The sequence below is a fragment of the Asparagus officinalis genome, chromosome 6, assembly GCF_001876935.1.
Source record: "Asparagus officinalis chromosome 6, Aspof.V1, whole genome shotgun sequence".
Taxonomy (NCBI): domain Eukaryota; kingdom Viridiplantae; phylum Streptophyta; class Magnoliopsida; order Asparagales; family Asparagaceae; genus Asparagus; species Asparagus officinalis.
In genome coordinates, this window is record NC_033799.1 from 67,848,960 (window position 1) to 67,865,994 (window position 17,035).

Sequence of the window (17,035 nt, forward strand, 5' to 3'; positions counted from 1 at the left end):
CAAAACATATCAGCTAGACAAATATAACTAAATTCCAAACAATACAGTTTTCACCAATTGCAATCTCTCTAAGAAAGAAAGTTTTTTAGCAATGCCAACCATTAATTTACCCAGTGATTTTGCTCACACGCTCATTACGTTCAGCAATACTGAGCCTCACCTTAGGCACCCCTAAATACTTTATTGGTAGCCTACTCTTTGCATATCCAAGCTCCTCCAACATATTAGCCTTGAACTCCTGAGTCATCCCTCCAAAATTTATAGAGCGCTTACTAGGATTTGTTTCCAATCCTAAAGTTTTAGTAAACTCCTCCAAGCATCTATGCAAGTTTATACCACTGAATCACTATATCCTCTACCAGGCATAAGGGGATCATCTGCAAAAATCAAGTAGGTAATGCCAAGCTTCGAACACTTAGAATGATATTTGAAGTCACTTCCTTGTGCATTCTTATTTGACAATCTAGATCATGCATAGCACAAATGAGGCATGGAGATAGGGGATCTCCTTTCCTCAGCCTTCTTCTACTATCAAAATATATATGTAGAGGGTTATTGAAGAAAATTGGGAACTTGGTGCTACAAATACAAGTCAAGATCCAGTTTACTACCTTTATTGGAAATCCCAAGTTTATGAAGATACCCCTCAAAAATTTCTAATCTAAGGTGTCATATGCTTTCCTTATATCCATATTAATCATACATTTAGGAGACATATACTTCGTGCAATAGTGTTCATGAGCTCATGCCCCAACTAGATATCGCAAGTTATTTTCCGTCCTCTAACAAAAGCAGCCTTTGAATAACTAGTAATTAATGTGACTCATTATTGGTTGTAGCCTTATCATGATCACCATAGAAATAACTTTATATAGGAAATTACTATATGATATGGCTCTGAGATCAGTAGCATTGTTTGGACATCCTACTTTAGGAATTAACATGATAGAAGTAGAATTCAACTTACCCAAAAGCTTTTTATTATTAAAAAAAAATCCATAACAGCCTCCGGAATGTCCTTTGCAATAATATTCTTAAAGAAAGATGCGAAAGAGCCACCTGGCTTAGAAGCCTTAGCTTCTGAAATGGAGAACATAGCTTGTTTGATTTCATCCTATGAAATGGATAGAAGAAGAGCAGCAACTTGTTCCTTCCTCAATCATGGTCCAGCCTTCACAACGTTATCATCAATAAGATCTAAGTTGCTTACCTCGGAACTCATCAAGTCATTGTAGAATCTAATAATCTTCTCAATAATTTGTGCACTATCAGTTAATCTCACACCCTCATTATTGTTTAGAGCAAGAATTTTCTTGTTTTGTCTCTTATTTCTAATAGAAGAATGAAAGAAATGGGTACTCTTATCACCTTCAACAAGCCACGTCATTTGCAACTTTCTATTTGTAAAAACTAAGTTCAGCTTCCGCTCACCTTGAATAATCAACAAGTAGGATCTTCTCCCTTGTAAGTAGCTCCTGATCATACAAGTTCCCTTGCATCTTAGTTTGAATTTTGTCCAATTCTTTTTTTGTAGCCAATAACTTTCTCACTTATATATATAAAGGAAAAGTACTTAGTTTTGAGTTCCTTAAAAATATTCTTTAATTTCTCTAATGTCTTCATAATTATAAAATATTCTCCACACTCTACTATCCTGCCAAGTCATTTCAACCTAAACGTAAAGCTAGGATGCAAGCTCTAGCTCTACATTTCAAAAAATCTAAATAGGTTCTTACCTAAACAAGAGTCTTCACAAATGGATATCAAGCCAGAAGAGTGATCAAAAACATCATGTAAGAAAAATTCAACCTGATTAACTATATATTTTTGTATCAACTCAGTGTTAATAAGCACCCTATTAAGCTTGCACCAAATTCTATCATTTCCATCCTGTTTGTTAGACCAGGTATAAAAGCAACCCATGGATTTTAAATGTTCAAGTCTACATTCATTAATACACTTTTGAAAGTCGGCAGTTTCATGATCCATAACAGGGCTCCCCCACATTTATCACTTTGTCCTAGTACATTCTTAAAGTCACCCAATATAATCCAAGGAAATGTAACTTGATTCTTATAATCCATACTATCATTTCGTAAGCCCTCCCTCCTCTCTAACTGATTGAAAGCATATACACAAGTAACAATGCGGTGAATCTTATTATCTTTGGATTTAACTTCACAATGCATACATTGAGCACTAATGCCACAGCATTATACATAATATTAACTGTCATAGTACAAAATCCATATTCTATCATTAGTAGCCACTGAGTAATTAGTGATGCATGACCAATTCATAAAAGTTTTCTTTAGAATAGTTCGAGCTTTATCATGTTTCACCCTTGTTTCTAAAGAACTAAAAATGAGACTTAATGCTCAGAAACTACCATCTTCACTGTTTGTTGCTTATTAGACCTTTAATGTTTCAAAAAAAGAAATTCACGTTGAACTAGATACTCCCCTATCTATCATAGCAGTGAGAATAGCCACGTCTCCATTTGCATTTATCAATTCATGTCCCTCAAATTCTTTCTGGACCTAAAAGTCATAACTCTGCAACACACTACCCACTAGCTCATTTTACATTATTCAATTAAGATTCATTCAACTAGAATTTACATTCGTCTGTAGTATAAAAATACTATATAAAATTTTTAATTTTTCTAAGATATGGATAGTAAATGTTTAGTACGTAGATTTAAGAGTATCGATGTAAGAAGCTACGCCCACTGTAGTCTATTCTCGTGAGAAAGACGAAGTCTACGTATTCAATATCGTAGCACTAAAAGAGTTAACTCTTTTAGCATAACATCGCATGCGGAATGGACTTAAGCAATCCGCATGCAAGCCCGATTCAAACGGTAATCGGTAAAGGCACGTCAAATCCGTTGATGGCTGAGGATTTGCCAAATAGATAGCCGGCATGCTATCACAATATACCCGAATAGTCTTTTGAGCGATCCCCAAGTCCTCCAATAATCCACGCAACCATAAAGCCTCCTTAATAGCTTTAGTAACTGTCATATACTCTGCCTCTGTAGTAGAGAGAGCCACTGTGGACTGAAGCGTGCATCGCCAACATACAGGTGCACTTGCCAATGTAAAAGCATAACCTGAAGTAGATCGGCGCTTGTCAAGATCTCCAGCATAATCTGAATCCACATATCCAATACAATCCTGCCCATTCTTCTCATCCTTCTGGAATACTAAACAAACATCCACGGTGTCTTGAACATACCGTAGAATCCACTTCACGGCCTCCCAATGACCCTTCCCGGGGTCGTGCATGTATCTCGATACCATGCTCACGGCCTGTGACAAATCTGGCCTCGTACACACCATCGCATACATCAAGCTACCTACTGCACTGGCATATGGGAACTTCGATATATAATCTCTGTCCTCAACTGAAACAGATGACATCAACACTGAAAGCTTGAAGTTGGGAGCCAATGGTGTGCTAACTGCTTTTGCATTACCGTCAAAGCTGAATTTCTTCAACATCTTCTGCAAATAGCTCTTCTGTGTAAGTTTCAAGCTCCCTTTCACCCTGTCTCTCTCGATCTCCATACCCAATATCTTCTTTGCCTCTCCAAGATCCTTCATCTCAAACTCGGATGACAGCTCATCTTTTAACTTTTGAATAGCCGAAGAATTCCTGGAAGCAATAAGCATATCGTCAACATATAAAAGCAAATATATGTGCTCACCATCATGTAGCTTGTGCATATAAATACATGGGTCATATGGGCTCCTCGTGTACCCTCAGCCAATCATAAAGCCGTCGAATCTCTTATACCACTGTCTTGGTGACTGCTTCAAATCATAAAGAGATTTCTTCAGCTTAAAAACCAAATCTTTCGTTCCTGCAGCTTTGAAACCCTGGGGTTGTGCCATGTATATCTCCTCATCTAAATTACTGTGTAGAAAGGTTGTCTTCACATCCATCTGGACCAAATCCAAATCTAACTGTGTCACCAACGCCAATAAAATCCATATAGACGAATGCTTCACAACGGGTGAAAATACCTTGTTGTAATCAATGCCCTCAAGCTGTGCATATCCCTTGGCAACTAATCTGGCTTTGAACCTTATGTCCCCAATAGAAGATCCCTCATTCTTCGCATATACCCACTTGCAACCAATAGCTTGCTTACCCTTAGGTGGATGTGCAAGTGTCCAAGTGTCGTTCTTCTGAAGAGACCGCATCTCCTCCTTCATAGATTCCCTCCACCTAATCTAATCGGGGCTAGACTCTGCCTCCCTGAATGGGCTAGAATCATATCATCAACGACCTCCACTGATAATGCATATGGGACCATGACATCATTAGGCCTAGCTAGCCGACGAATCTCTCTCCTCGGTCTATCTGCTGCAATGGACCTCTAAACATGACCCTGTTCATGAGTCCCATAATCCACTATATCCTCTATCTGCCCGGTTATCATCTCATCTCCTCCTAGTGTCACCTCTGTAGGAGCCTCAATGGATACAGTGCTCTCTGGAGTGGGTGGAGTCACATCATCCTCTACCTGCTGTGATATCTCTCCTGTCTGGTCTCCCTCCACCTGCTGAGGGGCTCGAGGCCTCATCATGTATACCTCGTCAAATATGACATCTCTACTAATAACTATCTTCTTGTCTTGTGGATCCCATAACTTGAAGCCTTTGACTCCATCTCTAAATCCCACAAAGACTGCTTTCCTCGCTCTCGGATTTAATTTACCATCACTGACATGATAATAAGCTGGACACCCGAATATCCGAAGCGACTCATAGTCACTAGCCACCGAACCAAACCAACGCTCTAAAGGAGTCTTTCCGTCTATCGCAGTGCACAGCAACCTGTACACGAGATGGCTCGCATAAACTAACGCCTCGGCCCAAAAGGATCTAGGCAATCCACTCTGCGTCATCATACACCGCACCTTCTCTAGCAAGGTATGGTTCAATCTCTCAACCACACCGTTCTGTTGTGGTATCTCTCGAACTGTGAAGTGTCTTCTAATGCTGTGATCCCGGCAAAACTGTAGAAACGGATCACTCTTGTACTCTCCACCGTTATCTGAACGTAGAGTCTTCACCTTTCTACCTGTCTGCAGCTCCACTTTCTTCTTCCACTCCACAAAAATATCCAGGACCTGATGTTTATGCTTCATCGGGTATACCCAATTCCTCCTGGAATAATCATCAATGAAAGTGACAAAATAGTTGGCCCCACCAAGAGATGTGTTCTTGGAAGGACCCCAAACATCTGTGTGAATGTAATCCAAAGTACCTTGGGTGTTATGAACAACGGTGCCAAACTTCACTCTAGTCTTCTTCCCAAGTACACAGTGCTCACACAGCTCCATCTTGTAGGTCTTAACATCTTTTAATAGCCCCTGTTTTTCCAATGACTGTAGGAACTTATCACCTGTGTGTCCAAGTCTCATGTGCATAAGGTGGTGGTGTCCTCCGCTGTAGTAATAGAAGCTGCCAGACCCCCTGTAACTGTCTTGCCCTTCAAGTAGTATAGGTTGTTTTCCCTGACACCTCGCATCACCACCATAGAACCCTTCGTGACCTTCACTGTAGCATCCTCTAAGATCATTCGATATCCTGCTGCCTCCAAAGTCCCAAGAGAAATGATGTTCTTCGTCAACTGCGGCACGAACCTCACTTCCTTCAATTCCCTCACTACACCATCATGCATCCTAATCCGGACTGAACTAAAATCACCAATAGGGCATACGTGGTCATTACCCATAAGCACAACATCCCCTCTTTCCAGCTCCTCAAAGCTAGAAAACCACTCCCTCTTAGGGCAGATGTGATATGTAGATCCCGAATCCATCATCCACTCCGTGGAATCTGTATAGCAAACTGACAGTAAAGCAGGGCATGAATAGCCTGAAGAATCTGAATCTGAATGCTCACCAATAGCTTTTGCAACATTCACCTCTGAAGCTTGTGCAGCTTTCTCCTTATTCTTCCCGGCTTTTTCTTTTCACTTTGGGCAGTCAATCTTGCAATGTCCTTCTTTTTTACAATACCGACATTGATTCCTACCAACACTCTTATAGGCACTCCTATTCCTTGATTTTGAGCGGTTGAACTGGCGACGGTTTGGATCTCGGCCTCGAACTGCTAACGCATCTCCCGATGCCTTCTTGGAGGGTTCACCATCACTCTTCCTCAACTCATAGTTCACCAAAGCTGAGGTCACCTCCTTGTAGCTGACTGTAGTTCTTCCATTGATCATAGTGAGAACAAACGTACCATAATCATCTTCGGGCAACGAACACAGAAGTAGCATCGCCTTGTCTTCATCCTCAACTATAATGTCCACATTGGCCATATCTGAAAGTAGCTTAGTGAAGTTGTTAACATGCTCCCTGATGGAAACCACCCTCTTCATCTTGAACTGGTAAAATCTCTTCTTCAAGTGAAGCCGATTCTCAATGCTCTTCGTAAGATATTTCTCATTGAGTGTTTCCCATATCTTCTTCGCCGACGTCTCGTTCATGACATCATAAATAAGATTCGGCGTCAAGCATGACCTAATAACACCACAAGCTCTACTGTTCATCTTCCTCCAAACCTTATCATCCATCTCTGCGGGTTTCTCTTTTAACTCAAAAGTCTCCTCCATATTCTGTGCATCCAAGGTATCATCACCTGACACCTCCACAATCAAAAATTGATCTTACCATCGAACTTAGGAACATCAATCTTCGTGTTATTGATACCCAGACTCTGTATCACATTTGTTTGAGACGAACCTGATGTGCTTGCATCTCCCATGTTATCGATCTAGCTCTGATACCAATTGTTGAGTGCGGCGGAAGCTTTCTTGTGCAACACGAACAATAACTCGAACTAAACCATAACTAATACGCAAACACAATCACAGCAAGAACAAACAATTTACGTGGTTCGACAAGTTGCCTACGTCCACGGGGCAAGGAGGGGGGGAGTTCTTACTATTAGAAATCAGAGAATACAAGTAGAGTTACAAATCCCTCAGATCAAACCCTAAAATAAAGCTCTTGATCTCTCACAACTCTCCCACAATTGGATGCAACAATTCTCTCACAAAGACTGCTCAAATTCGTCCTTACATTACCCTAAACAATCAGGTTTTGAGTTATATATAACTCAGAAATAAAATGGGTCAAAATCCAAAAGGCCCAGCCCAAACAGACTGTGGTCGACCGCGCAGGTTCACGGTCGACCGCGGCGATCGAACGAAACACAAAGCCGAGGCGACCGCGGCGGTCGACCGCCACCAACTCCGAATCCCAGTAGGCTTCGTGCACGTTGACGGTCGACCACGACGGTCGACCGCCAGACTTTCTGGCTGATTTCTTTGCTATTTCATGTAATTCTTCAGAGGGGTAAGAAATTCTTTAGTAAGTTTTGTTGTTTTGAGGGTTAATGAGGGGTTAGACCCTCTTAACCCCTCCATAACCTGTCGCCAAAAGAAGCCTAAAAGTTTTGGTGCTGATTTTAGTCCCTTAGAACTTTTATGTTCTGCTTTTGTGATGTTATATGCTCTGAGTTTTGACGCTGTTAATTTTGGTAAAACTGTTTCTATGGTTCAGCGATATTTTTTTTAACTCAAGTACGCTTGAGGTGGTTCATACACAGAAATGCTTATGGTAAGTGAAAGATAATTCTATTAAGAAAAAGAAGTGATTTTCAACCTTATCTACTAGAATTTTATTTTCATTCTTTTTTAAGAACTTTTTTTAATTTCATTCTGTTATTAAGTATCTTTTTTTAATTTAGATAGAAGTAGCTGTACACTAAGTAATTCCTTTACACAGAATTAATAGGACTTAGTGACATAATTATTATAGTAAAAACAGTTATAAACAACTTTAGCAATAGGATATGATATCGATGCATCCACATTTTCATAAAGTCTCGGATGTGACAGTTTATAGGTTTCCCTGTGAACTGTAATTTGCAAAGCATAAATTATCTAGTACACATTAGACTTGATGGTTAGTTTAACGGAATTCACTTTTTTGAGATAAAAGAGAAGTGGATATATATAACCTGTGATTTTCTTGTAGATTATGCAGCTGCTGCCTCAAACTTGTTGCCTCATTCTGCCAGAACTGGTCAGTGAAAATACACAGTTTTTAGTCGTAACACACTTGCTTCGTACAATAATTATGGTAAAAATAGAAGAAAATTAAAATAGTGATTGCGGGACTACTGGTTTTTATATTCCTTGACTTTGGTAATGATTTGAGAAATGACCCACCGAACTTCGGGATATTTATAAATTTATCATGTTTTCTTTGAATAGCATACTTCATCAAATATATAAATCTTCTTTCATGTACTTAACCAACATTCTAGTATAACTGATTTAAGTAAAGAAAACATGCCTTGGCTTCTGAGTTTGCATTCACGAGGCGTTGCTGCTCCTGTTTTGTCTCGGTGTATCGGTCAATCACTGATTTAACACTGAAACGCGTATATTTTTCATTAGCCATTTGTAATGGGGAAAAAATCTTTCATGATCTGAAGTTAAGATTCAAGATACCATAAAGTTTGGACCCCGTAACCCGTTACCTTTCCCTAACCACAACATGGGCAAACGTTTTGCCATCTGGCTGTAAAAAGCCATCAAAACATGACAATATCATATTTAATCATTTCGCATAACAAAATTATAGTGAACCAAGTTTATTCAACAGAATCAAAGTAATTTCAGGAGATTATGTATTCAATACATCTGGAAAATTATCGCATTCATCACAGGCTAACAATTTTTACATATATTTCAAGCACGCAAACTGTTGGGAATAACAAGCATAAAAACCAATCCAAAGCAACACAAAACAAACCATACATGAATGAAAGAAAAGCAGACAGCTAGAAACATTTTATTAATAATACTTCAAATTCAAAATACATTACAGAAGTGCCAAATCGCCCTCTTAATAGAGGACTAGCCTTGAAGAAACTATGCCCCACTTACGGTAGCGTTGGGTCTGTACAGTACTTCCGAGGATGCGACGCTTGCAGTTCAAAGAAGCGCTCTCTTCTTGTGAACACCTCGACTGCTTCTTCAGATCAGCAGAATCTCAAAAACTAAACAGCTAATAGAATTACTAAAAGAATAAGAAGAAGAGAGGAGATTTCATTTTCCGTTCTATGTCTTTCAAATGATCAGAAGAGGCCCCTCTATAGGGTTCATAGGGAGACAAGGATTAAAATTCTAGTTATTGCAACGTTTGTAATATCTGCAATAAAACCTATTCAATCCGTGTAACATTTGTAACGTACGAAACGTTGTTTTGAGCACATGCAAAACGTTTAAGCTATTTTAAAGAAAGCACGTGCAAAAAGAGCGCGCGCCCGGGGCTCGTGCATGAGCCCGCGCGCATGCACGAGCCCGATCGCACGGTCCCGATCATACGGTGCCCGCTCGCTGATATACCAACACAAGTGTAGAATACTAACACCTTTGTTATACCATAATAACACATGTGTTAATTTAAACCAACTAAAATGCATTTAATTAGCCAATGTGAGACTAAAACTCACATACTACTTATTAAAAATATTTTAATTTTCATCTATGGAATCTAATCATTAAATGATATCTTTCCATAAAACCCCTCTAAAATTCATTTATTTTAAAAGCAACACCAATGATGCCGCAACATTCACGCGTAGAGACATATTTGGACCACCACTCAGCATAGAAGACTAAGCAAACTTGAGAATAGTTCTAAACTCTATAGAACTTTCTATATAATCCAACACAACCATGACAAATCACACATTTTCTCTCTAGGTTATGAAGAATTGATAGATAAATTGCGCCCCGTCCAATTAGGAATCATAAAAAATATATCCTTGTTGAACTAGGCATCACCCTTTGTTAAGATAGAAATTGCAAACAGGATTATTATTTAATAAAAATTGATAATAGTTGTAAGCGTCAAAAATTACCTATAGGTCCCGGCACACGGCTCGAGACAGAGAGAAGACGATGAACGTCGCTATTTGAGTCACAGGAGCTCATTCGACAATTACAAACACATGAAGTTAGTCAACGGATCATACGAAGCAACGGAATTTCGGAATAACGGAAACAAGAGCTGATCGGGAGCCCCGCGTCATTTACGAAAGGCGGAGCACCCCTCGTGTCCCATTTATTCCACATTTGATTCAATCATGGGATCCTATAGATCTTCTTGTCGACTTTCTAACGCATCTTGAACCGCAAAATTCCGAGTCCGGACGATAAATTTATGGTGGAAACAAGCTCAATGCGCCAAAACTAAAAAAAGCCAAACCAAGACACCCAGAAGTGTCTGCAATACAAAAAACACTGATTTTGGTTGTTTTCGACGGTTTTTCAATCGTTAACCGTCTGGATTTACTCCAACTAATCTGATAATATGGTTAAGTGGTTTCAACTAAAGATAAGAGGGAATCAATCGTTCTTATCCGAAAACAGTGGTCCTGAAGCCTATAAATACAGCCCTAGGGCCTTTATTTTTTCAGATATGGAATTCTCGAGCGTCGGCGAAGCCTTGCTGAATTTAGGACTGAAGACCCACGAATTTTAGAGAGGAGGAGGAGACTTCAGTGGATTCTTCAGTATAAAGAAGAAGAGTTCGTCAGATCTGCAACCCGATTCGTCCCTTAAGATTACCCCGTTGCAATGATCTTAAGAAGAGCAATTATCTCACTATTGCCGAGATAAGCGCTTCGGTTTCTTGATTCCTTAGCGAATCAACGAAGCTCCGGATCTGATCTGATCGTTTGGTGGTCCATGGATATCAATGTCCCCATCACAGGCCAAGATCCCACGCAAGCAGAAGACCGATAAATGATCTCTGTGCTGTTTGACGAGAATTGTATTTTTATTGTGTAAAAGTCTTATAAAAAGACTATCTTTCTGTATTTTCATTGTAACGACTGAAGTTGTAATGAGTACCTCAATGAAGAAACCAATTTTCTACCCAAACAAGCTGGCGACCACAGTGGGAGCCAACAGCCTCGCTGTCGAGGCTGTCGTGATGCAACCGATAATCAAGATCCTGGTGTTCGAAGAGGTCGAATACGAATTTGACCAGCAGAAATTCGAGGAATATATTTCCTCCTCCTCCGCTAGATCTTCTTCTTGCAAATGCAGGAAAACCACTACCGCGAAGAACGTGCCTTCAGATCTGAAGACCAGGGCTGATGATCTGAACCCGAATGCAGTGGAAGACCCCTCTCCAGCCTCCAAAGAAACCAGATCCAACGTTCGTGACAACTCCTCGAAAGTCAAAGAGTTGCCTATTGAAATTGCACCAGTGCTGATGAAGAGGGCTCGTCAAAGGCACCGTCAATATCTCGCATGCCAATTTGCCAAGGCTTTGAAACCTGTTGACGGGATCTGCTATAATGCAGATCTGAAACTCAGAAGGCGCCAAGTGTTCCAGCAGCAAGCTTCGGGAACCTCCTCCTAACCACCTACTAACGAATGGGTTCGTGTCAAATAGAACCGTTCCACTCTGGAGGAGCGCATTCAGAAGCGTTGCACACTTCGTGCGCATGCCCAGATCCTGGTGTGAAAAGCACAAGAAATGCAAAAGGAAGAGGTGGTTAAGAGATCGCCGAGATCCAAACAAACTTGGATGCCAAAGTCTAAATCAACGCCTATGGCAAAAGCAGGCGACGTTGCTCCCCAGCCTTCGTCAACTTCGGATCCCTCTCCTTCCGCTCCCACGCCTCCGGTAGAATTCTACGGCGGTATGGACCTCCCCAGAGTTAGAATTCTATTGAAGGATCACCTCGGTTCTCTACCCGAAGATCGAGGTAAGACGCCTGTTAAGGAAAGCTTAGGACCGTTGAAGGAATCCCGAGCAAACATCCAGACTGGGGGTCATACACGACTTCCTAACAAGTTGATTCTTGTAACCGCCTGCTTGGCGGTGCATATAGAAGGCCAGGAGCCCGTTAATGTTCACCCTCAGAAAAGTATGATTCCAAACGAGTGACTCCTGCAGACGCCAACAAGGCGTTGTTTACTCAGAAGAAAATGCGTTAAGCAGATGAACGCGTTATACCTGAGAATTCATGTAAACAGCCGATAGATTACTCTGACCGCAACATTGATGAGTTGTACTATCAGGCTAGGGGTACAAATAAATCTCAAAAGAGAGGTACCCAGAAAGTGGACTCTCACTGTCCGTATACCAAAATTATCAGGGCAGTATTATCAGTGTGTAGCTGCCCCAAGACCGCTCCACAGAGGGTCTCGATATTCCAACGGCTTTCCTATAAAACGTCGGAAACTAAGCCAAGGCGTTTCCGTAGAAAAAGATCAGCTGCGCAAGACGACGAACTCCCATAGGTCACTATCAATATGGCTGATAAAGGAATGTCAACGCGAAGTTTCAGTTCTTGTCATTTTTCGAACGTATCCCAACGTATAACTCGGTTACGCGTAGGAACTACTAGGCGTAGGGAATATCAGAGGATGAATAGCGGATTATCCTCAGATAATGAAACATCAGATGTGAACTCTGCCATCGCTTCTGACAATACGGTGTCCAGCATAGGATAATATCGTGAGGCGTTCATGATCAACGCGAAACAAATAACCAAGATCATTGAGGTTGCTTTGGCTAAGCAAAAAGAGAACTTCAAGTTTGAATTAGAAATAGCCATGATACAGATGAAGGAAGAGCATGATCGACAGATGCAGGCTCAGTCCAATCAACTTGGTGAATCTAGCCGCCGCACCCAGAACACCACAGTTGATAGCGATCCAGAAGTGGACGAAATCATCATGGTCGACGCAGCCCCCAAAAATATTGGGGGTGGTTCAAATGCACCCCTATAGATAACAACACTAGGGGTGGTCCCACCAAAGATAATAATACCGAAGGTGACCATATTATTCCTCTTGGAAATTATCCAAAACACGATATAGACGAGGATGAGAAGATAAAAGACCTCAAGAGCAAAATTAACGCTCTAATGTCTGCTCGAGAGGTAAAGAAGACCGGCATTCTGTGTCCTTACCCGAGAGAGTGGGATTCGAACCCGTATCCCGCGAAGTTTAACCTGATCAACTTCACGTTGTTCGACAGGAAAAGCTCGCCCACTCAGCATCTAATCTACTTCAAGTCCCACTTGGACACAATCTTCGACAATGAAGCCTTGATGGCTCGGTCATTCATCGACACCCTTCGCGGGCCTGCCTTCGATTGGTACCGTCATCTTAAGCCTAGAAGCATCAACAGTTGGGACGATATAGAGAGCTCATTCCTCGGTAACTTCTTTGATGATGACGCCGAGGTATCTATCAGGACACACTTCGATGAGAAACAAAAAGACGGAGAAATAATCATCGACTTTGTTAAACGCTTCCGGAACAAGGTGATAAATTGCCGAGATCTGATCACGGAGGAATTCATCCTACAAACTTGTCACAACAACCTCTCTTTGAACGTGTTGGGAGTTATGAGATTAAACCCGTCCAAAACTTGGAAAGATATAAAGATGCACGGTGAAAAAGCCGAACGCTTCCTTAGAAGGAAGAAGATCGAAAGAAGCCAACAGTCAATGCCTACGGTTGCTAGGGATAATAATCAGACGTCACAACAACAACCTCAAAAGCAGCAAAGGGCTCCAGATCTAGGACTCCAAAAAGAGTAATCTTTCAAGGATGAGGAAGTTCCGAATATTTTTGAGTACCTCCTGAATAACGGTGAGATTGAACTACCACCTATTAAAGATCAGGAGGGAGCTAAGAGGATTACGGACCCAAACTACTGTGCGTATCACAGGAGGGTTCTCCATCCTACTGAGATTTGTTTCGGTCTAAAGAACAAGATTCAAGATCTAATCGACTTTGGCGCCATAAAGCTAGATTAAGCCGAATGACGGTGCACCACTCCGAAGAGTATACGAGTATAAACTGCTCCTCAAAACTCCAACCGCTATATAAGTTTAAACTATTTCCTTTCTTTCATGGAAAGTTCCTGAAGAGTGCCATACCTGGTATTCTTAAGGATAACCCAGTCATTCAACTGAATACAATGATAAACCCAGTTTCGCAAAGAAAGCTGGGGGTAGATGATTCATGTAACGGGAAGTTCCCGGAAGAATGTTAATTGTAATATTCTTAGGGATAACCTGATCATTACAAGCAAAGTGATAAACACTAAGCTCCCACTTAAACTCCCGTTACGTCTGTGCACTCAACACTCCTATTGTTAGAGTCTGGACATAGTACTCGTGATTTTAATCTTCTGTTTATTGACAATTATCAAACCCCTCAATGTTAAGTATTTGTCACTTAACACTAGGAACCCCCTTTGAGTGATTTGTATGAATCAACACTCCCACTATGATTTGTACTCCCACTCTCACTGTTCACTTGGTCAAATCTTCCTATAGTTAGGATCACAATCAAAATCCCCTCTCGATTCCTTAAATGAATGAGAGGTCCACAAATTAAGCGATCAGACCTATAAAAGTTAGGATTGTCTCAAAACTCCCCGCTTGGTCAAACATTTAAACAGTTAGGACCACAACCAAAATCCCCTCTCGATTCCTTCAATGAACGAGAGGTCTACAAATTAGGCGATCTAACCTATAAAAGTTAGTATTGTCTCAAAACTCCCAGCTTGGTCAAACCTGTAAACAGTTAGTGCCAAAATCAGAATTCCATTTCGATGAACGAAAGGCTTTCACTCCTATAAAAGATAGGACTGGAGTCGGAATTTCATTTTCAAATCAGGTAACCAATCCTATAAAAGTTAGGGTTATCTGAATCTTTCCGATTCTCGGAGTGGAGATCCCACTCCTAGTTTCACCTTTTCGGATTCTTGAGGTGGAGATCCAACTTCATGTCTCCTTTGCAACTAAAAATAGAATATAAAATTCTTCCTCTTTAGTTTTGGGAGATAGAATATAAAATTCTTCTCCTCCCATTCTGGGTCCGTCTTTGCCCCAAGAGAATGCACCGCTTATTCTCAACTCCAAATCCGTGTGCTTCATGCACGGGAAATTTTATCCTAAAGCCTAAGTAGGGATAAGTCAGCGCCTAACACACGTTACTGGTTAGTCCTTGACTGTAAAAATAACAAAAACCCACATATTTGACATTATGGCAGGTTGTTATTAATAACACAATAATCCGTGCCTTACACGGGTGAGGAATTTTATCCCGAATCCTAAGTAGGGATAAGTCAACGCCTAACACGCGTTGCCGGTTTAGTCTTTTACCGATTGAAGAAGACACCAGAATACCAATCTGTGGCATTTTATCCCGAAGCCTTAGTAGGGATGAGTCAGCGCTTAACTCGCATTGCTGGGTGGTTCGTTCCCGTGAAAACGACCGAGTCTACGTATTCAGCATTGTAACAATAAAATCCATGTTTTTTATGTATGGAGAATTTTATCCCGAATCCTGAGTAGGGATAAGTCAATGCCTAATACACGTTACCGGTTTAGTCTTTTACCGATTAAAGAAGACACCAGAATACCAATCTGGGGCATTTTATCCCAAAGCCTAAGCAGTGATGAGTCAGCGCTTAACCCGCGTTGCTAGGTGGTTCGTTCTCGTGAAAACGATCGAGTCTACGTATTCAGCATCGTAGCAACAAAATTCATGCTTTTTATGCATAGGGAATTTTATCCCGAATCTTGAGAAGGGATAAGTCAACGCCTAACACGCGTTGCCGGGTAGTCTATTCCCGTAAGAAAGATGAAGTCTACGTATTCAATACCGTAGCACTAAAAGAGTTAACTCTTTTAACACAATGTTAAATACGGAACGAACTTAAACAATCCGCATGCAAGCCTGATTCAAACTGTAATCGGTAAAGGTACGTTAAATCCATTGATGGCTGAGGATTTGCCAAAAATCCTGAGTCTGCATCTGATACATGCGGCCAAGTAGTCTATTCCCGTGAGAAAGACGAAGTCTATGTATTCAATATCGTCACATGTAGAACGGACTTAAACAATTCGCATGCTATCCTGACTCAAACGGTAGTCGGTAAAGGCTAATCAAACCCGTTGATGACTGAGAATTTGCCGAAAATTCTATAAATACGTTAAGAGCTTAAATTGTGTATACGTGAGAAAGACAAATCAGCTTTAACAATTGGTCTTGCAGCCCCAACTATTAGGACCGCCATACTCTAATACCTTAAGAGCTTAAATTGTGTATACTCTAGCAAACGTACGAGTATAAACTGTGTCAACACCGGGCGATCCGAAACCCTAGGTTAACGCCGGTTAACGCATAACCCTAGGTCAACGGCAGACCAAAACCCTAGCTCAACATCGGTCAACGTGTAACCCTAGGTCAAGGCCAGTCAACGCGTTGCGATGAAAAAGTCAAAAACGGGCGATCTGAAACCGTAGGTCAACGCCGGTCAACGCATAACCCTAGGTCAACCCCAGTGAACGCATTACGATAAAAGTCAACGCTGGGTGGTTTGAAACCCTAGGTTAAAGTCGGTCAATGCGTAACCCTAGGTCAACACCAGTCAACGTGTTACAACGAAAAAGTCAACGCCGGGCTATCCGAAACCCTAGGTCAACGCAGGTCAACGCGTAACCCTAGGTCAACGCCAGTCAACGCGTTACAATAAAAGGTCAACGCTAGTCAACACGTTGCGATGAAAGTTAATACGAATCAATATATCATGATGGAGATAGTCAGTTCAAAGTTAACTCGATGATACGAGCCAAAACTAACTCATCGGTTTTGATTTAAGATTTTGACGACGACCAGACGATAAACGCAGCGTCGTGAGAACTTCAGCTATTCGTCAAAACATCGAATAGATTGAAAATCGAAGGAGTCAAGAATCAAAGCTAATAACAGGTCCTTTTACACCGATTGAAGGTTGGACCGATCATATCCAAAGTATTTCAGGCTCATCTATAAAAGAAACGAGACTAAAACACTTTGGAGGGGGTATCTGTAGGCATTAAAAATTGCCTATAGGTCCCTGTACATGACTCAAGACAGAGAGAAGACGATGAATGTTGCTATCCATGTA

General features: G+C 41.1%; 1 protein-coding gene across 1 annotated transcript in view; it reads right to left on the minus strand.

The window, feature by feature from the left end:
* The window catches only part of LOC109846274 (MADS-box transcription factor 23-like), a 78,924-nt gene that overhangs the window by 14,541 nt on the left and 47,348 nt on the right, over positions 1–17,035 (minus strand). Inside the window, exons 3-4 of the mRNA XM_020415496.1 lie at positions 8,387–8,465; positions 8,049–8,110 (exon numbers count right to left, since the gene is read on the minus strand). Coding sequence (XP_020271085.1) covers positions 8,049–8,110; positions 8,387–8,465 — 141 coding nt within the window. The remainder of the gene's footprint in view (positions 1–8,048; positions 8,111–8,386; positions 8,466–17,035) is intronic.